The 25,612-nt window shown below is 38.6% G+C and overlaps 1 protein-coding gene across 8 annotated transcripts in view; it reads right to left on the reverse strand.

Annotated features, from left to right (window-relative positions):
- Positions 1–25,612, reverse strand: part of ubr5 (ubiquitin protein ligase E3 component n-recognin 5) — a 164,186-nt gene that overhangs the window by 46,249 nt on the left and 92,325 nt on the right. For all 8 annotated transcript variants that reach the window (XM_072570726.1, XM_072570728.1, XM_072570730.1 and 5 more), the window contains 11 exons: positions 21,854–21,949; positions 13,483–13,606; positions 11,692–11,789; positions 9,849–9,994; positions 9,429–9,520; positions 8,156–8,302; positions 5,121–5,239; positions 1,680–1,806; positions 1,463–1,592; positions 668–828; positions 61–300 (listed from right to left, as the gene is read on the reverse strand). In XM_072570726.1, the coding sequence (XP_072426827.1) occupies positions 61–300; positions 668–828; positions 1,463–1,592; positions 1,680–1,806; positions 5,121–5,239; positions 8,156–8,302; positions 9,429–9,520; positions 9,849–9,994; positions 11,692–11,789; positions 13,483–13,606; positions 21,854–21,949 (1,480 nt within the window). The remainder of the gene's footprint in view (positions 1–60; positions 301–667; positions 829–1,462; positions 1,593–1,679; positions 1,807–5,120; positions 5,240–8,155; positions 8,303–9,428; positions 9,521–9,848; positions 9,995–11,691; positions 11,790–13,482; positions 13,607–21,853; positions 21,950–25,612) is intronic.

Raw genomic sequence — 25,612 nt, forward strand, 5'->3', positions numbered from 1 at the left:
CACAATTTAGCTGCAAAATTAATGGCTCAAGTCAGCATAAAATGACAGTTGTACAGTTACCTGGTAGATTGATCAGATGACTGCCTTGGAGGAAGTGGCTCAACTGAGAACAGCTCTTCACTGCCTTGCATAGCATCTAGACTGGTGCTTGCCAATGTAAAGGGAGCTGTTGGGCGTGCAATGCCCATTCTAACAGGAACAATAAGTGATTCAGCCACATTACAGAGTTCCTCTACAGCATAGGGTAAGAGAGCCTGGAATACCCGTTTGCATTTGCCAATAGGTTGAGGTACAAAGTTGCTACAAAAGAATGGGAAATAATTGTTAAAGCAGATTTACTAGATGCTATAAACATTCTGTAAATTTGGATACAATGTAAATTACTTAAAGTACTTATATTTTCTCAAAATTTGAGATTTGTCAAAATGGTTGAAATTGTTAGCTTAACAGAACATTTTGTAGTAAATCAGATGACGTCTAAGTAGGCTAGGGCAAGGGAAACAGATCTTTTAGTTTGGTAGGTGTAATGTTTTTATCTGAATTGCATATTTAACTAGCCAAAACTTTCAAGCATGTTTTTGAGAAGAGTAAATCAGAAGATGTATCCTAAAGTAATTAATTACAGTGAAAAGGTTGTCACTATTTCTGTAGATAAACATTTGCTTACTTTTTTTTCTTTGATGAAGCCATTTCTACACTAAGTATGACAAACACTCTTGCTACTGAGCGTAGAAATCTCATGGTGACGGTAATGGCTTCTTCTCGACGCCCTGGAGTATATTTATTCTGTAGTTCCTTCACCAGTGTTCCAAGTAAAGTATCCAAAAGCTTCAAAATATTTTTTAAAATTTTAAATACATTTAAAAAAGCTGCTTACACTTTTGATACACATTTGAAAGCATCATGAAGGAAAAGCAAGAAAATAGATTTGTCTGAAAGGGTGACATTTAGCAGAGTTTGATACAGAAAAGCAACTTACATCACTATATAAAAAATTCTAACTGGAGAATTTCTTGATGTCAAAAATATAGCACACAAACACACTTGTATAACAGAGAAGATGCCACAGTCCAACTGGACCATAGGGCTGTTCTCATTAGAGGGAGACAACTGACGGTGGTTTTAACCTGACGGCCGCCATGCCTAAGGCAAGGAAAGAAACTGTGAAGGAGAATCCTTCATGATAGCCTCAGCCGGTTTGGGAACTAAAACCGTGCTGTAGGTGTCACTCTGCATCACAAATCAGTCATCTAGCCAAATAAGCTGACTGGACAGCTCATTTTAAAATAACAGTATTCCATATACCACCTAATACACATGTGACACATGTTGATTAAATACATCTTAAATAATACTAGTTTGTTGCTTTGAATTTAATTAAGCTACAAGATATTGAAGAACTAGTTAACTGCTCTATAGTAAAACAATGATCTCACTGCTCGACCTTCTATGACGTACGTACCAAAATGTCAGCTGTACATTTCACAATGAGACAATGTGTGAAGCAGTCTAGACGAATTGTGCCACTTTGCTGAGAAAGGTAGACCTGCTCTTCTGGGAGGAGATGAGCTATCCTACTGCTTGCACTAAGCCTAAAAAAAAGCAAAAGAAAATTGACTGTTTCTTTGCTTTCATGTGGTTTAAATACATCAAAACGCATCATGTGTGCATTTACTTACGGGTCCTTGCTTTCCTGTGATCCAAACATTATCATAGATTTCAATGCATTCCAGTCCTGAAGGACACGCTCCAAAGCCAATTGGGCAAATCTAGGAGGCTCTAAATCATGATCAGGCATATCAGAATCTGTGAAGAAATACAGCAAAAGTAATGCACTGCTCTTAGTAATGCACTTCTGCTCAAAACCTAGTGTCTAAAGACAGCAACTACCCTTACATCAAAACTGTGGCAATCAATAGAACAGTTTTGATTTAGATCGTCAAAGTTTGAACTGGTTGCAGGTTGAAATCATACACTCCAGTTGAAAACATAAAAGTTATACAGAACTACAATTTGCAACTACAGTCATTTAAAATGATCAATTATCAAAATTTATTTTGAATGGCAGTGTTTTGAATTACATCCGAAAAAAGTACTTAAGATTTGATGCAAGCAAATTAATGTGCTTCCTTCCCTGTACATATTATAAACACATGGTTAGAGATGAGAAACCACAGCAAAACAATTCTAAACCGAACGCCAAAATGTTTCTAGTTCCCTTCTTGATGACCACCACAGCAAAACAATTCTAAACCGAACGCCAAAATGTTTCTAGTTCCCTTCTTGATGACCAAACACAAAATCCACCTCAACATATTTCTGGTCATTTTCCCGTTTTGTTGAACGGTGGCTTGGCAGCTGATTTTGTTTGATTATATATTTGAACTGCCTGGGAATGACTTGAGCATTAGTAGCATTTTGTTTCAGAGAATCAGTGCTGGGCAGATTAAGGGCATGCTTTCTGCATGTCCATCATGTAGTTAGAATACTGCAACTAAACACCTGGGTGGCACACTGCACTTTTAATAATGCAGATTATTGGGATTCTGTGAACACAGCATCATTAACTTGGACCTTGGAACTGGTCCACTGCTTGCAACAAAATGTTAAAAGAATATAGAATGAGATGCAAGTATACAGTTTAAAATGAAGCAAAACATGTCAATTAAGGGATTCTTTTCTGCTCTCATTATTCTGCAGCTTAGTTGCTCATACACTGATAATTCAATCAAAAATCAAAAACTGCGGAAAAATGAATAATTAAAGCTTTAAACGGCAACTAAAAGCTTACATTGAATCATATTTACTTAAACTGCAAATATTCTGGTTATTTAATTAGAAATTTATTTAAAGTTGGAATTGTATCAGCCAGTGCTAGATCAACTAGTCACTGGTAACTCCTGAATGAAAAAGGAAGGAACATGGGTTTCATTTACCTCAAATGAAAATATTCTATTAGTTTCAACCAAATGCAAACAGCCTTAAAAAGAAAATTCTAAACACTAGAACAAAATGCTAAATAATGCAAAGTGCATTCAGGATATTATTTCTCAATTGCAAAATGTGTCAATAATCAAATCCCACTATTCCACTAGCCTTCACAAGTGTGTAACTACCCAATTAAACTACAAAGATGCTCAATTTGCCAGAAGGACTATTCAGAACAAAAAATAATCAAAACCAAATTTTGTCATGAACAGGAATAATACTTAATTGTAAACAAACTTTGCTTGGACAAATGCTAAGATAACAGATTATTAACTTACTATAATGTCATAAACTACTCTCCTTGAAACATCCCATATTTTCATTCACGAATAAGAGATAAAGTAGTTTAACACAAACATTTTTTGGAAATATAAAAAACAACTTCTGCAGAATAAATGATCTGACTACAAAGGTTAAGTTATTTTTCATAGATCTTTTGATTTAAGCAACATTTGATACAATGTTGTCCACATGCCTACACAGTGGAAGCGGAATCTTGTTCTTAGACTCAAACAAACATCAGTACAAGGTTCAGTTTAATATTTTCACTTGGGGAGGTCGCAGAGAGGTGGTGGTGGGATGCAGAGAGGAGGGGGTGGGGGTGGGGCAGAGTGGGAGCACAGAGAGCAAGTGAGTGGGACAGGGAGCGAGAGGAGAGAGGGGGAAAGGGGGAGGCAGGCGTGGGAGCAGAGTAGACAAAGCAAGGGCAGGAGGAGAGGGAGAAATGGATGTTCCAATTTTAGAGGGCTTTTCTCAGTGTCTGACTACAATACATTCAGGGAGGTAAGCAAACTGAAGTTGGACTAATTTGAAGACTGTCACATGCTCTTCCCAAACTCAAAAGACTCCTGACGTCACCGTGCCGTACAATGCATCATCTTACTTCCCTGAAAAGTAACAGCTTCGCCCAGCCAAAGTGCACAGCACACAAATCCAACCTAATCTTCGAGCTGCAGATAAAACTGAGTTTCTTCCAGCTCTATAGCAGTTTTCAGCCTCCATTTTACAGTTTATAGTCAAAATGGAAGTCACTTGGTCTTTCATGTGAAAGAATAACTTACAACTGCAAGAGTTTTTTCCCTTCCCCGGCCTTATCCTTAACTGCACAAAAAAAAATGAAACCGTCCCTCGCAACATTTTTGTGCTTTTCTTTCTCTCCAACTTCATGGTACACTATGACACTAAATATCAGATACGCATCAAAGCTTCAAATGGCACATATATATTACATCCATAAGGAATTAAGACCACAATATATTTTCAATTCCCATCCCCTACCCATGACATGAAACACCTTCCAGATTGGGGAGATCACAGCCAATATAATTCTACTGCATATTCAAAAGGCTGAAAATTTTCAGGAGGCAGTTACAAACCCTTTTGTGTTGCAGAGCTCAATCTCAAAGTTAAATTTAACAACTGATAGTTTTCTTTACAATAGCAAGTGGCATTTTTTTCCATCAAGTTGCTGCTGCAGTATTAAGAGATACCACATTCATTGGAAAGTAACTCTCTGCCTCAGTGATTAGGTTTCCTTAGCTCCTGGTAAACCAAATAACTTTGTTGATAGGTTTGGATTTTTTTTTTTTAAAATGCTGCTGCACCTTCACCTCCACCTTCACCCAAGCCACTTAAAACAGCAGGTGGATGGCCACCTTGACAAACAGCAGCCAACTCTTGCTCCCTCCCCCCTCCTGTCCTTAGCTACAAACTCTCCCAGCTCCCCTCTCACTTTTGCCACTTAACCAGCTTCCTCTCTGCCTTTCCAATCACTGGTTGACAATGATAAACTCACGAGTGAGCAGCAACAAGCAAGGAAGAATAAAAAGACTGCCATTGGACAAGCTATCCCTCATTGTTCTCAACATTCTATTCACGTGGGTGAATTTGCTCTGGAGGCAATTTGGGGATTTTGAGGGCAGATTTGCCCACTGCCCCCAGTTATGTTGAGACACGCAAAACTCCAACTGTAAAATCCTTCAATCTGTTCAATGGATCTTTTAAGTAACAACTTAATAGGTTATTTCATCTCCACAATTTTACAAGCAGTATGAGCAGCTCTCAAAGCAACATGAAACAGGGCACAAACATTCATACTATAATTCTCAAAGTGGTCCACAAATTGTACAAACCTTCAACATTTGCGGTCTTGCGGTTTCTATCCTCTCTTATCCGAGGTGGCCGATATTGGCAGTGCTCCACAGTTTGCCTAGCAACTGTCTGAACTAAAAAAAGCAACAGATGCTCTCCCCTGAAAAGAATTAAACAATCAGATGAAAATTTGTGAAATATAGAAGGGACATGAATACAATGTGGCAGAAATCTTTCCAGAAATTTGGAAAAGCTGATAATTAAGTAATGCTGCAGCAGTCTTCATAATAGGAACAATCAGCAAAGTTAGTTGCAGTTTTCACGCTTTCAAACAAAATGCAGGATATCTTTATTCCTAAAAGTCACTCATGTCCACAATATTAATTTTATTAAGCCTTCACTGCATGTTCGTGGAGAAAGCACACAGCTTATGCATTTAAAATAACTAGATGAGTTGAACTTCTTGTTCAAGTTAGCTTTTGGTAATTTTGTGTCCTTCAGATCACTATCAATTGTGCTTCAGAGTTACTTAATTGGGACTAGAATTTTAAGAATTACTCAATTTCATGCAGTTGCATTCAAATGGACCAATGACTCCATCAGGTCAAAAGAATCATTTTTGTGTCATGGGAGCTACAGTAAAATTTGCATTATCTGGCACTTCAAAAACCGGAAAACTCTACCAACCAGTATCTCCGATACCTACTATTCAACATGAACACAATGCGATTGATTTATTCCCAGTGGGTTCGCAGAAGTGGTTTTTAAATCTGTTGCCAGGCTACAAAATGTAACATTCCTGTGAAACCCACATGCAGTCACTTGTGCCCACGTTCAACATAAGCACTTTGTGATGCTCAAGTCCTCATAAGGAACTTAACAGTGAAAATCAAGGACCAGGTCAAAAGCAAGCTCAAGTCTTCACTGGACCTAATCATCATTATGACAACTGCATCAAATATTTGCCGAGATATTTACAGTCACAGGACCACAACGGCATTTGGAAATATAGCAGATTTTAAAATTAAAGTGTTTACATTACTGTAAAAACAAACTAATGCTTTCCTCTGCAACTGGAAAAGGACTAGCTGCAAGCAATTCCTCCAAAAGCTTAATCATTAACTGCTTGTTAAATTGCCTTTTTTCAATTTACTGGTACCACCTGATCCTGCACATGCCAGGTCAAGTGAATCTCCTGGAGAAGCTGTGCTAGTTAAGCATCTAAACACATTTCTCCCAAGTCAAATTAAATAAGGCCCTGGCTGTGTGGTGTTGTGCTTTACTTTATAGGAAACAGAATTAGGTATCTTTATGGCACACCAACATTCTTGCTATGAGAATTATTTTTCAGCAAATCAATTAGATGAATCTTTATGCCTTTGGCTTTGATCTTTATGTTGTCATTGTCTACAAGAATAGTGCCAGAAGACTTGACAGCAAACGTTATCACTTTGTTCAAGAATGCAAGTAGGGAGAACCCTGGTAATTATAGACCAGTGAGCCTTACTTCGGCTGTGGTTAAAGTGTTGGGAAAGATTATAAGAGATAGGATTTATAATCATCCAGAGAAGAATAAGTTGATTAGGGATAGTCAACACAGTTTTGTGAAGGGTAGGTCATGCCCCACAAACCATATTGAATTCTTTGAGATGGTGACCAAACAGTTGATGTGGTGTGTATGGATTTCAGTAAGGCGTTTGATAAGGTTCCCCACAGTAGGCTATTGCCCAAAATATGGAGGCATGGGATGGAGGGTGATTTGGCGGTTTGGATCAGATATTGGTTAGCTGAAGGAAGACAGAGGGTAGTGGTTGATGGGAAATGTTCATCCTGGAGTTCAATTACTGGTGGTGTACCGCAAGCATCTGTTTTGGGGCCATTGCTGTTTGTCATTTTTATAAACTACCTGGATGAAGGCATAGAAGGATGGGTTAGTAAAGTTGCGGGTGACACTATGGTCGGTGGAGCTGGAACTGGAAATACTGCTGAAGGATGTTGCAGTTTACAGAGGGACATAGATAAGCTGCAGAGCTGGGCTGAGGTGGCAAATGGAATTTAATGTGGAAAAGTGTGAGGTGATTCACTTTGGAAGGTGCACCAAGAATGCAGAGTACTGGGCTAATGGGAAGATCCTTGGTAGTGTAGATGAGCAGAGAGATCTCGGTGTCCATGTTCACGGATCCCTGAAAGTTGCCACCCAAGTTGACAGGGTTGTTAAGAAGGCATACCGTGTGTTAGCTTTTATTGGTAGAAGGACTGAGTTTCAGAGCCACGAGGTCATGCTGCAGCAGTCCAAAACACTGGTGCGGCCGTACTTGGAGCAATGCATCTAGTTCTGGTCACCGCATTATAGAAATGATGTGGAAGTTTTGGAAAAGGTTCAGAGGAGATATACTAGGATGTTGCCTGGTTTGGAGGGAAAGTCTTATGAGGAAAGGCTGAGGGTCTTGAGGCTGTTTTTATTAGAGAGAAAGTGGTTGAGAGGTGACTTAATTGAGACATAAAAGATAACCAGAGGTTAGATAGGGTGGACAGTGAGAGCCTTTTTTCCTCGGATGGTGATAGCTAGCACGAGGGAACATTGCTTTACATTGATGGGTGATAGATCCAGGACAGATGTCAGAGATAGTTTCTTTACTCAGTAGTAATGGCGTGGATGGCAGTGCCTGCAACAGTAGCAGACTTGCCAACTTTAAGGGCATTTAAATAGTCATTGGATAAACATATGGAAGAAAATGGAATGATGTAGGATAGATACGCTTCAAACTGGTTCCATAGGTCGGTGCAACATTGAAGGCCGAAGGGCCTGTACTGTGCTGCAATATTCTATGAATGAAACTTTAGAAGATTTCCATATAATAAAGTCAAATCTTGATCTGTTTCTGTAATCACTAATGTAACTCAACTACACAAATTATTGCTAACAATGAAGTAGCTCAGCTGCACAAATTTCACTGTTTAATATGTAAAATTATGCAAAGTAACCTTAAAAAAATGCATTTGTTACTAATAATAATTGGATTTCCCCCACCTGGTTTAGATCAAGTTGTACAGTTTCATCATTTGAAATGCCTACCTGCTATTTGGTAGTGTGACGAGATTGGTTGTGGTAAGGAGCCTGTAGAGCAAATCTAGACGAGCAGACTTCTGCCCTGCAATCAACGTTTTGCATTTGCACTTTTCCCAGCAGTCACAATATGCAGTAGGGGATGTCCTTTTTAGCCTGGAGATGGAGTTCCACATGCACAAAATTTTATTTCATATTAGGCTTCTGAATCTTAGAAATGCACTGAACTGATGGCATAACTGATTATTGTGAAAGATGTCGCTTAGCCAGATTTGCAGATGCTACAAAGACAAAACTTAACACTAGTACTGAACTAAAACTGAATTACTATTAGGCTTCATCCCTGGATGACATACGTAGACATTTTTACGATTTCCTACAGGGCAAAAATGTTAATCATGGCCATATTTGAGTGTGAAAATTGCAAGTCTATTCAAAATTACAGAAGATGATGGTTAAATGGTAATGTTACCATGTTACTAATACAGGGACAGAGGCTAATCCTCAGTTGGAGGGTGTGGGGGGTTTGGGGAGAGAAGCAGTTGATTTTATATTAATAAAATTTGGATTCTAAAGCTATTTTGGGCAATGGTGACTGTGAAACAGTAAGTTATCACAACGATCCATTTTGGTTCACTAACGTCCTTTAGTGAAAGGAAGTCTATGGTCCAGGCCTGCATGAGACTCCAGACCTACAGCTATATGTCTGAGACCTAAACGCTGTCTAAGATGTTTAAGCAGGACACACAGTTTAAGAGAAATGAGGGATGGGAACAAATGCTAACCTTGCTAGCCAAGCCCACAGACAAGAATAAATAAATAAGCTATTCATGTGTCTCATAAGGAGCTGGTTACTCAGCATTCCCAGGAAGTATATTGCAATAAGTTGCACACCAACTCAGATAGTTAACTGTTAGAAACTTAAAAAGGGCAGTAAAAATAATTAGCTTAAAAATACATAATTAATTATTGCCCTGATTATAAAATTGCTTTCACAGAATCTCTATAGTATGGAAACCGGCCATTTGGCCTATCAAGTCTGCTCAGACCTTCCAAAGAGCATCCCACCCAGACTCACCCCACCCTATCTGTGTAGCCCCACATTTACCATGGCTGAGCCACCTAACCTGCACTCTACGGGGCAATTTAGCATGGCCAATTCACTTTACCTGCACATCTCTGGATATCTTCACATCTTTCACAACAGTTATTGTTGGCTTTTGAAAAAAAGCACAAAGACCGAGACAATATTCATCCTATTTAAAACTGTGCGGTTACTCACTTGCAGTCATGTCCTTTGTGACATACTCTTGCACACTCAGTACAGCAGCAGAGAGACTCCAGCAATCCACATGTCCGGCATTCAAAAATATCCTAGCCAAATTTAACACAAAGTTTCAGTATGCACATTGAAACTAAGTGATAGTAAAATGTACTTAAACACAGGGCCGTTGCATAAGACGCAGGTAGGAAAAGACTTGCACAGACACAACAAAAAGTAACTTGCATAAATAGGTACTTTCTGGTAGAAAAGTCTCCAAGATGTATTACTGACACATATCAGAATAAAGTGATAAAGTGATTTTGGGGGCGGGGGGGGTTGTTGCTTATAAGTACATCCAAAGCGAGATTGGTCATCCAAGCAATGTGAATTCTTCCTTCAGTGGAATACATTGGGTTGAAGCTTATCTGTTCTCAATACCTGGTTAATATGTTCTGCTCCAGTCCAGGTAAAACTACACGTATCGTTGCAGCACAAGACATACAATGGAGAGTCATCAGGATTTGTACCAGGCGGACAAATCATGCTCATAAATACATCCTCTTCCTTTTCACCTGAGACATCGCCTGAAGAGAAAAAAAATGCCCCTTATAAACCACAATGAATTAACCAAAATCACTCAGGGCAGAAAGCATTATGCAACTAGAGTTGGTGGAATAAAACAAAGGACTTTAAAATATTTGAGCCTGATGCCTACAAATGTAAATTCAACAATGTAAGTACAAGGTAGACATTTCGGTTGTGGCCCTGAACAATCAAATGAACCCTATGACAGTCAGAAGAGTTTTTAAAAAGAACAAAACAGCTTGAGCAATAAAATTGCAGCTACTATCAGCTGCATCCTTTATCTTTTTTTGCCCATACCATAACAAAGGCAAGCAGTAGACTAGTTTGCCAATGAAAACAAATTGCTGGAGAAACGTAGCAGAATTGGCAGCAACCGTGGAAAGAAAGCAGAGTTAACATTTTGGACCCAGTGACCGCACCGCACCACCCCCAGTCACCAACAGCTTATAACAAGTTGACTTGTTTTTGGTTTCTACTAGTTCTCAACACAGTATTCAAGAGTGAAAAAGAAAGGTGAAAAATACAATTAAGGCACTTACCAAAGACAAGTACTGCCAGCTTTGGAGCAATTTGCCAAAAAAAGCTTCAATATGGTTGCAAATGTTTCTGAACTGAAACTAGCCTGGTTTATTATTGTGCTTGCTTAGATCGACTCAGTTACATGCATGAAACAAGCCCCACAGGTTTTCCCATGCTTTTTAAGAGTAGATTCAATTAGTTCCCAAAAAAGAATAACTCCATCAGCTTGATTCATCTTTCCATCATAAGTTTAAGCCTTCTGGCTCTCCTAGTCTGGGGAGTCTTAAAACACACTTCAAAATATAGAACTCACTACCCTCAAAAAACATTTTGAAGTGTATATGAAGTCATGACTTATTTCAATTATTCCAAATTTGTACAAAACTAACAAAACTGCTGCAATATTGGCATGTATTTGAACTTGCCTTGAGTTTTTATTTCAGAGTGCAGAGTTTCTGTAAAGTACAAAGAAACATGACAGGCCAAAGTAGCACAAGTTAAACACGGCACGGTGGCACAGTGGTTAGCACTGCTGCCTCACAGCGCCAGAGACCCGGGTTCAATTCTTGCCTCAGGCAACTGTCTGTGTGGAGTTTACACAATCTCCCCGTGTCTGCATGGGTTTCCTCCGGGTGCTCCGGTTTCCTCCCACAGTCCTAAAGATGTGCAGGTTAGGTGGAATGGCCATGCTAAATTGTCCGTAGTGTTAGGTGAAGGGGTAAATGTAGGGGAATGGGTCTGGTGATCGCTCTTCGGAGGGTCCGTGTGGACTTTGTTGGGCCGAAGGGCCTGTTTCCACACTAAGTAATCTAATCTAATAAAACCTTACGAACAATTCCGATTCACACTGGAGATTTCCCCTTCAAAAAAGTAACAGACATAGAAAACAAAGATTATCAAATATAAGTCTGATCTCAGGTCAACAATAGAAGTTTCTGTTCCTTAAAACATGACATGAAGTATGAAGTATGACTATCAAAAGGAAGGTGCTCCTAACTATTAAAACTTGCTCAAGCTTTGTTCAATGCAGGTAAACATCAGAACATATGTACAGAGCCAAGCCTCAAATTTTCAATAAATTGCATACAAACCATTCTGAACTGAGCAGAAAACTTGAAGACAAATTCAGAAATCAGTTTATGATTCTGTACTTGCTCAACATTAGTAAACGGATTACCTTTGGCTATTTTTTGAGCAGTTTCTAGAATAGTAATCGCAGCTGGATAAGCTCTTCCACCAACAGCCAGCATGAAAGGCGTCATTCCTCTTGCATCCCTGAAAATGATTATGAAGTTAAATAAGAAAGTTATGATACTATAAGATTTGTAATTTAAAACAAAATATACTTGGTACAAAATTGCATAACGAATTTAAAATTTTACTACTTGCAAATGAATGTTTTACTTTTAAAAACAATGGTAATTATTTATTGCAGCATCTCCTTGCTGAAGGGAGGGGAATAAAAACCTATCATATGACTGCTATCTTGCCCTGCTGATAAATGTTTGTGGGAACATGGGGTGAGTTTACAAGTGGACTCGACATTTCTCCATGTTCACTGTCCTCCACTACCTTTCCATTCATGACAGTTTGGGTTGGAATTCAAAACTGCAGCTAACTATCGAAGTATGCTTCCAGAAGCTACATAAATAAAAAGAGAAAAGTATTCACTCATATGGAGTCGAAGTCAATGTCAAGAATCTTAACGTTACATACAAACTTATGAATTAGGAATAGGAAGCAGCCCCTCAGTCCTTCAAGCCTGTTCAATCACTTGGTAAGATCATGATTGATCCAGTTATTGCACATTCTCACTTCCCTGCAATACTCTTTCACTCCCTTGCTCATTAAGAATCTATCTACCTAGAGCTCAAAAATATTCAAGGACTCTGCTGTCTCTACCTTTTCAGGAAGTATTCCAAAAACACCCAACCTCGTAAAACGTACTTATCAGTCTTAGATGGGCGACTAATCTTTCCAAATGTGACCCTGATCAGAAAATAACCAAACGTAATTTGTTTATTTGTACTGAATAAGTACAGAATCATTCTTTCCATATTCAGCCTGTCAAGACCCCCTCAGGATCTGATGCTTCATTCAAGTCATCTCTTACTCTTCTAAACTCTGCAGTTATAAGCCTCAGCTGTCCCCCTCCCATTCCATTCTATTTATCTAATAATCTTCTCTGATGCACTTCCGATGCATATAGACCTTTTCTTAAAAAAGGAAAGCAATGCTCCAGATATTATGTAGTATGCCAGATGTGGTCTCACCATTGCCCTGCATTCTGAAGCATTAATGGTTTACCATTTCTAGACTGCATTGGGAGCTTTCTATCTCTGCTAATGACTGGAATACAATACTGAAATAAAGGATGCAACTGGGAACAGGAAGTGTTTATGGTTTTGCACATGTACATCTTACATCTGGCTTGATTACAATTACATCAAACTAGGATCTTCAGGTATCAAAAGAACATACTCCAAGACATTCTGTAAATAGGTTTTTAAAGATATACACAAACTTTCATTAAAAAAAACTTAAGTGAGGCGCTTCCTCAAAAAAAAAGTTTTTTTGAACATGATAGTTTTTAAAAAAAAGTTTGATTACTATATACAGATTCACTATTTGTTCCTTGACTGCCCTGCCCCAAACCTTTATATTATGCAATAACAATAAAGCTCCAAATTTCAAAGCCAAATTTGGAGCTTTACCATTACCAAATACAATGTCTAATATGACCATTTATGAAATTACAAAAAAAAATAAAATCAGCTAGCTTGTCTTATTGTACCTATGTACAATACACTTCAAGCTAAATTTTAGTTTCGATATTGTATCATTGATTATATATCATATTCCTAGTCTCAACTAATTTTCTTTTTTTTAAAACCGTGTTGTTAATATCAGATTGAGATCTTGAGTTTCACATTTATTTTTAAAACAGTAAACATTATACACTACTTACTTGGCTGAAAGCAATTCGCGAAGGTACGGTCGAAGTACTACACTTTCACAAAGTAATTTTAAGATCAAATGTGCATTAGCTTTTCTATCCTTTGATTCCACGACAGGTGGCTCAGATGAAGGACCTACAATTAAAAATGCAAAATTGCTTTAAGATGGAGAAAGGCAAGTTTTATACTAGATTTTTCTCATCTTGCATAGTTTATTCACTGATACAAATGAAACCTTCCATTTAAGCAAAATTTTAATTCATCACGGCTTGCATAAATCTAATGAATAAAGAATTATACTTTCAGGAAACGAACTACAGCTTCAAAGTGCTGGGCCTGAATGATGGAAAAAATGTACATATAAAAATGCGACAAATTCCCAGTCTCAGCAATGCTATTAAAGAAAACACCAGTCACACATCTTCCATAGGAATGCAGTAACCCCAAGATTACTGTTCAGCAATTTGAACAATAGCTTCCTCATGTATGGCCAAAGCATCTGAAACATTATGTTGGAAAATAAAATGGTCTCTAAGATGAATCATTTTTAAAAATATACACAAATTTATATATAACACACGAAGAAAAAAGATCATTCGGTACAACTAGTCTATATCAGTGATTATACCCTGTTTGAACTGTAAAAGATAGATGTTAAAACTGAAATTGTTTGCTTTTGGAATATAATGAAACAGAAATAAAGAAGCTGGAATAGGCCATTCATTATGGTCATCCAACTGAACAGCTTGTTCCTGCTTTTCCCCATACTCTTTAATCCTAAGTGCTATATCCAACTCCTCCTTGAAATCATAAAATGTTTTGGCCTCCACTACATTCTGTGGTAGTGAATGTCATAGCCTCTCCACTTTGGATGAAGAAATTCCTCCTCATCTCAATCTTAAATGCTTCACCTTGTGTCCTTAGATTGTGACCCCTGATTCTTGTCTCCTCCACCATCAGGAATATCATTCATACAACGACCCGGTCTCACCCTGTTGGAATTTTATAGCTTTCTAGGAGATTCTCTCCTTAATCTTTTGAATTCCAGTGAAAATACTCCTAACTGATTCAATCTCTCCTCATATGTCAGTCTACACCACCCCAGTAATTAGTCTAGTAAACCTTCACTGCACTCGTTCCACATCGCGGCAACTTGCATTCTCAGATAAGGAGACCATAACTGCACACAATATTTCAGATGTGGTCTCACCTGGACTCTGCATAATTGCTCCTGTATTCAACATTTATAAAATCATGAAAGGCATGGATAGTGTAAATAGACAAGGTATCTTCCCCAAGCCGAAGGAATCCAAAATTAGAAGGTGTAAGTTTAAGGATTGGTTGGGGTGGGGCGGGGGGGTTGGTGGTCGATTTAAAAAGGGACCCAAGGGGCAACTTTTTCATGCAGAGGCTGGTGCATACATGGAATGAGTTGTCAGAGGAAGTGGAGGAGGCTGGCACAACCATAAAATTTAAGGGGCATCTGGATGGGTATATGAATAGGAAAGGTTCAGAGGAATATGGGCCAAATGCTACTAAATGGGACTCGACTCGACTTATCAGGAGATCTGGTCGGCATAGATGAATTGGATCAAAAGGGACTGTTCCCATGCTGTAAATCTCTGCTACTCTATTGCTCTCGCTATAAAAGCTAATTACCATTTGCCTTCTTGACTGCCTTCTGCATGGTTACCTGTAGCAATTGGTGTGTGAAGACACTTGGGTCTCACTGCACAATTCCCATTCATTGCCCCACTCACTCAGCATGTCCAAACCACACTGAAGTGTCTCTGCATCCTCAAATCACCCTCCCAACCAGCTTTGGGAGCTCTGCAAATTTGAAGATATTACATTTAGTGCCTTCATACAAATCATTGACATACATTGTGAAATCTAGGGTCCTGGGGACCGAACCCTGAGATACCCAAGTCTCTGCCTGCCATTCAGAAAATGATCCTCTTTATTCTGTTTCCATCTGCCAACCAGCTTTCTAAATATCTCAACACAGTACCTCCAGCTCCGCGAGCTTTAATTTCACACAATCTCTTATGCTGGACTGTCTTGAATGCCCAATGTCCAAATAAACCACATCCATTGGCTCCCAAACTCTACAATCTAAATCTTCGAAGAATTCAGTAGATACATCAAGCATGATTTGCCTTTCACAAATCCAGGGTAACTGTGTCCAATCCCATATTTAAAACGTTCAGCTATTAATTAGTTTATAATGGAATCTAGTATTTTCCCCACTAATGTCAGGCTGACTGGTCAATAACTCCTGGTTAACTGCCGCCCCATAATTGCAAAAATTTGTGTTTTCCTCTTCCATTTGGAATTTTTAATTTACTTTCCATTGATAAATTCATACTGGTTTAATGCTCACATTCTGATTTCTAAATTAGTAACTTGATTGCAGATGCATTCCTCATATTTTACTTTTATACTGCAAATTCCATTCCTCCAAAGTACTATAATTTCAGTTTATATCAGCCACTTTATTTGCTTTTAATCCTACAATTTAAAAAAGTTACCAGGTTTACAACCAATGGCTAAGAATGTCTTAAACAAAAAACTTAAAGGAACATTTGCCTTTAAATAAGACAATGGGACACTGCTCCCATATTAAGTGGCAGCCAAAATGAGTCAATTAGAACACAAAGGAGCAATGAGGAGAATTAGGTCAGGTAGTTTGTCAAGACATACAGTAGAAAGATTACTGGGGTATTTCTGCAAATTTAATTGGGCCTGTATCATCAAGTAATATTTCAGTGTTCCTTTCCCTCTTTCCTCATCAATGGCAGAAAAAAGATTGAAAGGGTTCATAAATTATATCAAGAGCTCAGCAAAATCTGTACAGATTCTAAAGTGACATGTAAAATTATTCATCAGATTGTTTTATTTTGAAAGATTAATGGAACAGTTCAGTTTTATACTTGATTAAAGGTCTAAGCACAAATTATGCGTCATGAAAAATATAGAACTTAGTACAGGCCACAGTATAAAGGCATTTTTTTGTATAATTCCCTCCAGCAAATTAAAAGAGCAGCAAGTTCTGAATCTTAATCTACTTCTGGATTGCAAACACTGTAAAAGTTAATTAAATGAGTAGTTATGGCTGGACAGGTGATATGCTATAGCTGTATGATGTGGGAGCTGGTTGATCCCATTGTGAATAGCAGCGAAAACATCTGCACAGAGTGTAGGTTGCTGGAAGAACTCCAGATCAGAATTATGATCTGGAATCTGAGCTTCAAATTCTGCAGCACATCTGGGAGGGGAAGAGTTACTTGGACATTGTTTCAGGAGACAGTCACACCCGGTAGATTAAGTAATTCAAATTTAGTAAATGTTCAGGGATCAACAGGGTGAGACTGTAAGTGAGGTACGTAGGCAGGATTCTGAGTTCAGGAGTGCAGGAGCCTCAGCCCTTGACCTTGTCCAACAGGTATGTGATTCTTTCTCCCTGTATGGATGAGGGAAAAAGCCGTGGATAGGATGAGCCAGCTGACCACAGCAGCATGGAACAGATGGCCATTCAAGAGGGGGGAAGCAAAAAGACAAGTAGTTGTTATAGGGGATTCTATAATTAGGGGGACAGATAGTATCCTATGCAAGCTGGATTGGGAGTCCCGCATGATGTGTTGCCTGCCCGGTGCAGGACATCTCTGACCTGCTTGAAAGGGTATTGGAGCGGGAGGGGAATGATCCAGTTGTGGTCCACGTTGGGGCTAACAACATAGGCAAAGCTAGGGTAGAGGACCTGTTTGTGGATTATCAAGTGCTAGGAAGGAAATTGAAGTACAGGTACTTAAGGGTCATAATCTCCAGATTACTGCCAATGTTATGTGCCAGTTGGCATAGGCATAAGAAAGTTAGGGAGTATACATGAGGCTAAAGGATTGGTGTGGGAAAAGAGGGATTCCATTTCTAGGGATATTGGCATCAGTTTTGGAACTGGGGGATCTGTACCAATGGGACGGTCTCCACCTGAACCAATATGGAATCAGTGTTCTAGCAAAAAGGATAAATCGGGTGGTCAGTACGACTTTGAACTTGAGCCGGGTGGAACGGAAAGCAAAAACTTAAATGGAAAGATAAGCAGCAGGACAGCATATGTGCAAGTGGGTTTAGTGCGAGGCAGACTTGGAATACAGCAAAAAGGAACTTAGGACATCTTATGATTTCCAATGTCTCTAATAATGGTAAGAAAGTTGGCATTAAGGCACTTTACCTGAATGCTCGTAGTATTCGTAACAAAGTAGATGAATTGACGACACAAATCATCGTGAATGATTATGATGTGGTAGGCATCAGAGACATGGTTGCAGGGGGTTCAGGATTGGTAGTTAAATATTCAAGGATTTACAATTTATCGAAAAGACAGAGGGGAGGAGAGAGGACAGGGTCGCCTGGTTAGTTAAGAATTAAATTAAACCTAAGGCACTAAACCACAGAGTCAGATGATGTGGAGTCTGTGTGGGTGGAGTTGAGAAACCACAAAGACAAAAAAACTAAAAACCTCCTAACAGTGGTCAGGACCAGGGCACAAGACGTCCAAGGAAATAGATATGGCATTCAGAAAGGCACGGTCATGGTGATCATGGGGGACTTCAATGTGCAAGCGTATGGGTGAATAATGTTGTCGGTGGATCCAAAGAAAGGGAATTCTTGGAATGCCTACAGGATAGCTTTTTTGAACAGCTTGTGACAGAGCCCACAAGAGAGCAGGCTATTCTGGACTTAGACTTTATAAAAGATCTTAAAGTAAGGGAACACTTAGGAGGCAGCGATCATAAAATGGTAGATTTCGGTCTGCAGCGTGAAAGAGAGAAGACAAAATCGGAAGTAATGGTGTTAGTTAAATAAAGGTAATTATAGAGGCATGAGAGGGGAACTGAAGAAAATCAACTGGAAGCAGAGAAGACAGTACAACAAAGGCAGGAGTTTCGGAGTGTAATGAGGACACAGTACAGAGGTTCATCCCAAAGAAAAGAAAGATTATTTGGCGGGGGGGGGGGGGGGGGCGACTTAGAAAGTCATGGCTGACAAAGGGAGTCAGGAAGCGTATCAAAGGGGAAAAAAAAAGAGAGCCTATAAAGCAGCCAAGAGCATTGGGAAATCAGAAGATTGGGAAGGCTACAAAAAGAGGATAATAAAGAGCACAATAAGGTAGGAGAGGATCAAATATGAAGGTGGGCTAGGCAGTAATATTAGAAATGATAGTTAAAGTTTCTTTCAATACATAAACAAATGAGAGGCAAAAGTAGACACTGGGCTGCTCCAATTGATGCTGGAAGGCTAGTGGTGGGAGATAAGAAATAGCTGAAGAACTTAATAAGTACTTTGTGTCAGCCTTTATAGTGGAAGACATGAGTAATATCCCAACAATTCAAGAGAGTCAGGGGTAGAGTTGAATATGATAACCATTACAAAAGAGAAAGTGCTAAAAGAAAACCAAAATGCCGAAAAATTGATTTATCTCCTGGCTTATATCCTAGAGTTCTGAGGGAGGTGGCTGAGGAAATCGTGGAGACGCTGGTTATGACCTTTCAAAAGTCACTGGAGTCAGGGAAAGTCCCAGATGACAGTAAAGAAAATTGCTGTTGTAACCCCTTTGTTCAAGAAAGGATCAAGACAAAAGATGGAAAATTATAGGCCGATTAGCCTAACCTTGGTTGTTGGTAAAATTCTAGAATCCATCGCTAAGGATGAGATTTCTAAATTCTTGCAAGTGCAGGTTCAGATTAGAACAAGTCAGCGTGGATTTAGTAAGGGGAGGTCATGCCTGATAAACCTGTTAGAACTCTTTGAAGAGGTAACAAGTAGGTTAGACCTGGGAAACCCAGTGGATATTTATCTATCTAGACTTTCAAAAGGACTGATCAAGTGCCTTACGGGAGGCTGTTGACTAAGGTGAGGGCCCTCACCTTAGGTGAGCTACTGGCATGGATTGAGGATTGGCTGTCTGAAAGAAGGCAGCGTGTTGGGATTAAAAAAATTATTTTTCGGGATGGCAACCCAAACAAGTGGTGTCCGGAAGGGGTCAACTTTGGGACCACAACTGTTCACCGTATATATTAATGATCGCGAAGAAGGGACGGGGGGTATTCTGGAAAAGTCTGCCAATGATTTGAAGTTAGGTGGACAGGCAGGTAGCACTGAGAAGGTAGGGAGGCTGCAGAAAGATTGACAGTTTAAGAGTGTGGTCCAGGAAATGGCTGATGAAATTCAACGTGAGCAAATGGGAGGTTTTGCACTTTGGAAAAAACAGTACAGGCATGGACTATTTTCTAAACAGTGAGAAAATTCATCAAGCCAAAGTTCAAAGGGATCTGGCAGTGCTAGTCTAGGGTTCTCTAAAGCTTGAGTTGATGATTAAGAAAGTGAACGCAATGTTGCATTTATCTCAAGAGGGTTGGAATATAAAAGCAACAACGTGCTTCTGAGACTTAATAAAGCTCTAGTTAGGGGCCCATTTGGAATACTGTGTCCAATTTTGGGCCTCACACCCCAGGAATGACGTACTGGCACTTAGCATGATCCCTGGAATGGTAGGCCAAACGAGTGGCTGAGGATCCTGGGATTGTATTCGTTAGAGTTTAGAAGGTTGAGGGGAGATCTAATAGAAACTTTCAAGATAATGTATGGCTTAGAAACGGTGGATGCTGGGAAGTCGTTTCCGTTAGGCGGTGAGACAAGGACCCGTGGGCAGAGTCTTAGAATTAGAGGGGGTCAATTTAGATTGGAAATGAGGAGATATTTCTTCAGCTGGAGTGTGGTGGGCCTGTGGAATTCATTGCCACGAACTGCAGGGGAGGCTGGGACGTTAAACGTCTTAAGATTGATAAATTCTTGATCTCGCAAGGAATTAAGGCTACGGGAAGAGTGCGGGTAAGTGGAATTGAAATGCCCAGCCATGATTAAATGGCAGAGTGGACTCGATGGGCTGAATGGCCTTACTTCCACTCCTGTGTCTTATGGTCTTCTAGGAGACCATAATAAATTAATATTTAGAAAGACTCAGCAATATTACATGAATAAATACAAAAGCAAAATGTAATCTAAGAATACAACAAAGAGGAACTTTGCTCTCTAAGTACACCACAACTAGTTTTTAAGAGGAGGAAGATACAAAATAGAAAATGGTATGAAAAAACCCAGGAACATTATGAGAAATATTTGTTCTACCTACTCCTGTTTCAAGGAGCCTGATTTTTGACGAAGGTGGCTTTAGAGGAATGAGAGTCGATAAAATGGCTGTTATTGGTTTCAAGCTTATTCCCTCCAGAATGAAATTCCAGACAAGAGCAAAGCCTTAAAATTAATTAGGTCATTTAGAAATGAAGCCAGCCAGTTGTGTGAAAACCACTTCTACAAATTAAGACTGAACCCTACACAATAAAAATTTATTTTTATTGTAAATAGGGGCTATTAATGTTTAGGAGGTAAAATATCATACTTCTGCATATCATACATTTAAAAAGAACACCTTGGATATGTACAGAAACTCAAAAATATAGACACTTCAAAATGGCATCTTAAAGTTAAACCCTGGTTTATAAACATCTAACTTGCAATGTGCAGAAACAAGAAAACGATTACATTCTCCAATTAAATTGGTTAAGACTGTAATTGGTGACAAAGTCGACAATCATTCCTAGTTTTGATGACTAATAACAGGTGAACCATTCCCATCAAGAGGTTCACATATTCTGTTCCCCAATTGGTGCCAAGAGTTAGGTGATCTCAGCCAGACCAGAGGTGCTGAAAGGTGTCAGTGTCCATGGTTAAGAGTGGAAATCATGAGTGCTTCTTAGATATTCTGCATAAGTCGTTATTTCTTCCAACTTGAAATGATTTGAGAAAGTTTAACATCGCTTTTCACTTGGCAACTTTTCAATTCTCTCTCTTTTGCATATAAGCATTGCAATATATTAATAGTAAGATTTTAAAAATAATATCTAAGTAACAATACAATTTGTTTTCAGTAATATATCTAATGACACGTATATAACTAAAATAATTTTAATCGACGCCATTCCCCAATGTATCATTTCCATTCAAAGATCTGATGTCTCAGGAAAATTGGCAATAAGGATATTATAAGCTTGGTATCATATGACCAAAGCTGTGAACTTTATACATGATTTTTTTCCTCGTGATTATTATTTATTGACATTTGCTAGAAGCAGGAGAAGTCAAGTTAGTTTGGAACAGGATCAGTTTTAATGAACTTTCCCTATGATCACAAGATTTGCAAAGCTCAATCACTTGTTGACTAGGATTACACAATAAAGTTGATGGCAGCAAGGTAACTAACACCAGCAGAAATCAAAACTCTCAGGCGGAGGTAAAGAAAATGTTATAAAAGGGTAACCTTACCTGGTATGGTCGATGTGCTTGGTCCTTGTCCAGTACCAGATGCTGCTGTGGTAAGAGATCCCACAGCAGGAGCGAGGATAAAATCAATGTCACCATCTTTCAGTAAACAGAATAGCAAATGATCATCAGGTCAAAACAGTCCTCTGCCTAAAACACTTTACAGCTTTCAGAACTGTGGGGATACCAAAATGTTTCACTCGATAACTGCATGCTGCTCTGAATATTTACTTTAAAATTTAGTGCAAAGATCTCTTGACTGCCAAAAATAAACAAACTTGCTTCTGATGTTTCTAAAATACTTTATACCGCATCAAAACCAAAATCTGAAATGGAAGTATAAGTGACTTCAACTGAAATAATAAAAACCCTGGTCTCTTGTATATTGACTTTTTGATGGATGTGAATAGTAAAAGTAGTTAAACTTTTGTTTACAAAACTATTACGATATTTATTTTCGTAAAAACCAGCAAAAACCTATCTAACTGACTTGAAAACATTGGATGAAGGATGCCCAAAAGATAGGACACCACCAGATGGACACCTTAAATTTTCATAACACTTGGGAATCTAAAACTAAAGGTATCAGACATAAGTTGTGCCTTGCAGTGCGGTTTAATTTCCTCAGTCTGAAAAATGTATAGTTTTGATTGCTCCCAAAGTAGTCTTTCAGCAAAAAAAAATGAAGCCAATTTCCAATCTAGTTCCAGAAAAGCACAATAAACTGACATCTTCATGTATGCTTCACCCTTTGCTTCAAATCAAATTTGGTGAACAAGGTGCAACTCAATATTAGACATGGAGTAGCAGCGCAGATAAGATATTTCATGTTGTGAATCAATCAAAACTGTGCTATTTGTAGGGAGCCGTGCTACAAAGAAATGTGTCACTTTGTTACCAAGAAGCCATGAGAGCAAAGTACATAAGTCCTGTAAGACAATGGAATTAGGGAAACATCAGCATTTTTAAAGCATCAAGAGTATGGCTGCTTGGGTGCTGTAAAAAGTATTATCAAATATAATTTGATGCATACAATGAGCTATCAAGACAAGCTTTAAAGTAGCATCATACAGGAAGAAAAAAAGAAAGGTGGAGAGCACACACAGAAAAAGATGGGGAGAGTGAAGAGGAGAGACAGTGAGAGGGTGAGCAGGCATGGGAACACAAATGGCATTGTCTTAAATTATTGAGAACAATGCAGCTGGAGTGTGTTAAAAGCCAGATGCTCCCTAGTTTCAGTCATGATTAGTGGCGATCAGATTTAGCAAATAATGAACAGATTGCACTGTTTATGCTACAGGTTGAGAATGATTATAGTCATTGGCGACAACTTTTCTGGTTATAAATATGTGACAAATGGGTGGATGCAGCATGACGGTTGCTAAATTGGACTACAGTGAATCTCAAGTACTTGATCTCCCAATGGAAAACTTCAACTTCCAAGAAGTCTCATCAGCTTGCAACATCCACACTTGTCAATGTGGAATTCAAGATCCATTTATAACTGATCATTTCCATTGTGCTCAGAAAAACTTGCAAAAACATAATAAATAGCTTTCCCATCCTAAGCAAACCTGCATTACAGCTTGAAAAGGCAAACTGTAGACTTGGTTTTTGCCTATTTCGTGAATACCTGCCATGTTCCTTCTTCTGATTTTGGATTAGTTCTTTGGTGAGTGACTGAGACAACTTTGTGTAAGGCTGAAATCATTCTCAATGAAGAACCAGCAGCTAAATACGCATGATAACATTTCTACTTTCCAGGTAATTAGGTTTGAAGGTTCAAATGTTCATTGATAACAGTCCTTTTGAATGTACAATTAATCCTTTAAACTACCCACTTATTCTAGTGAAACAGAGAAATTAGTTTTCTCTTACAAAGCTATTCATGTATTTTGGATCCCTTTTGGCAACCTCTGATAAACAGTCAAGTAAAATTAATGCCAGGGCATGGGAATGACAACGTCAGTGAAGGGTCAGTCTGGACCTTTGCCTGGCTCTTTTATACTATTGAGAAACATCCTCTGAAAGGTAAGCAACTTGCTTCCCAGAGTATAGCACGTTATCTTAAAATGTGCCAATTGCCCTGAAACTTTTAACAGCAACTGGAAAATTTCACAACCTAACTTTTCTATTCCACAGACTAACATTTACTGAAATGGATCAAATTAATTCCTTGCATGAGTGTTTAAAATATCCAAAATTTTAAACCAGGTGCACATGCGGTAATCCAGATGAGAAGTTATATATTTATTCCAAGTGTTGATAACGGATTTTCTTTATCACTGATGTAATCTAATCCACTAGTAAGTTAAATAAACAACTGCAGTCAAGACTTGCGATTTCAATATACATGCAACATTTTTGGGATCATTGATATAATTCAACATTCTTTTTTGCCCATTTGCATTTGTATATCTTACTTGGTTGATGTTGAACTAACAAAATTGAAAAAAAAAATCAGACTTGGATGCTGGGAACCCGGAAAATAAAAAGAACTTTCTCCATTGCTGATACAACCCCCAACTCTCAATCAACCATAACTGAAAACAGTAACCAGAGTTTTCCATGAGTTCATGGACAGGAAAAGATGTTTACTGATTTAGAACACAATACTTTGGCAGTAACTGTTGCTGCTGCTGGTAGTACAATACTCTTAGTACAGCCCTTTCCAAACACACAAGCACATCATCTGGAAAGACAAGGGCAGCAGATATATGGGAACACCACCATCTACAAAGCTCCCCTGCAAGTCACTCACCATCCTGACTTGGAAATATATTGCCATTCATTCAGCATTGCTGGTCATAATCCTTGAACTCCCTCTCCAGGTCTATCTTTGGCAAAAGAACTACAGTGATTCAAGATGGCAACCAGCCACTATCTCAAGGCCAAATAGGAATGGACAATAAATACTAGTGTCGCTAGTGACCCCTCACATTCTACAAGTGAATAAAATAAAAGACTAATCTTCCTATTCCTAAACATATTAGATCCATATTCTTTCAGCCACTCAGAACATGAAGGTTTGCATAACTAGAGAGATAGGAATCTTTATTATACATGGCGCAGTTACACAATATCAAATGGCAGTGTCAGTCAAGGTTAATTCAATTAAACTGTGCTCTGGTGTCAGCAAATGGTAGCATTAGCTTTCTGAAGGTTTAACAGCAATAGTGTGGTATCATCGAAATGTCCTGAATGAGCACAATATAAAATTCCACTGCTCATTGATTTAGACTGTCTTCTGAACAGTCTCACTCAGACTAGTTACCTGCTCTGAAGTTGGTTATTATTTTTGTTTCAAACCAACATTTTAAAAAAAACTCAATTCATTTCCGTACTGTTGGATGGCAAGTTGTTTGTGATTTCCTTCACTAGATCTCTACAAACTAGTCAGTGCTTTGGAGATGTTCTGATTCATGAAAGGCATTATATGGAGTCCAAGTCTTTAATTCTTATTCTGATGCTTCTTTCTTACTCTAAGAATGAGAACACTTGTCATAATATCAAGTTTAAAATGGGCATTCACAAATTTTCTACAACTATATAACTGAATACGTGAGCCTATAGTGAAAAAGAAATGGTCATTTTCTCTCCTCAGTACGACCAAATGTTTTCTTTTCTACATGCATGAACTACAGAGATGCTGCTCTTGTCAGAGATGTCTGTCTGCTTTATAAACGTACACATAAGAATACCTATGAAATGAAATTTGGTTTTATTGCATCTAAGACAAAATAACTTGTGTGGCGAAATCAC

The sequence above is a fragment of the Chiloscyllium punctatum genome, chromosome 5 (genome assembly GCF_047496795.1).
Source record: "Chiloscyllium punctatum isolate Juve2018m chromosome 5, sChiPun1.3, whole genome shotgun sequence".
NCBI lineage: Eukaryota > Metazoa > Chordata > Chondrichthyes > Orectolobiformes > Hemiscylliidae > Chiloscyllium > Chiloscyllium punctatum.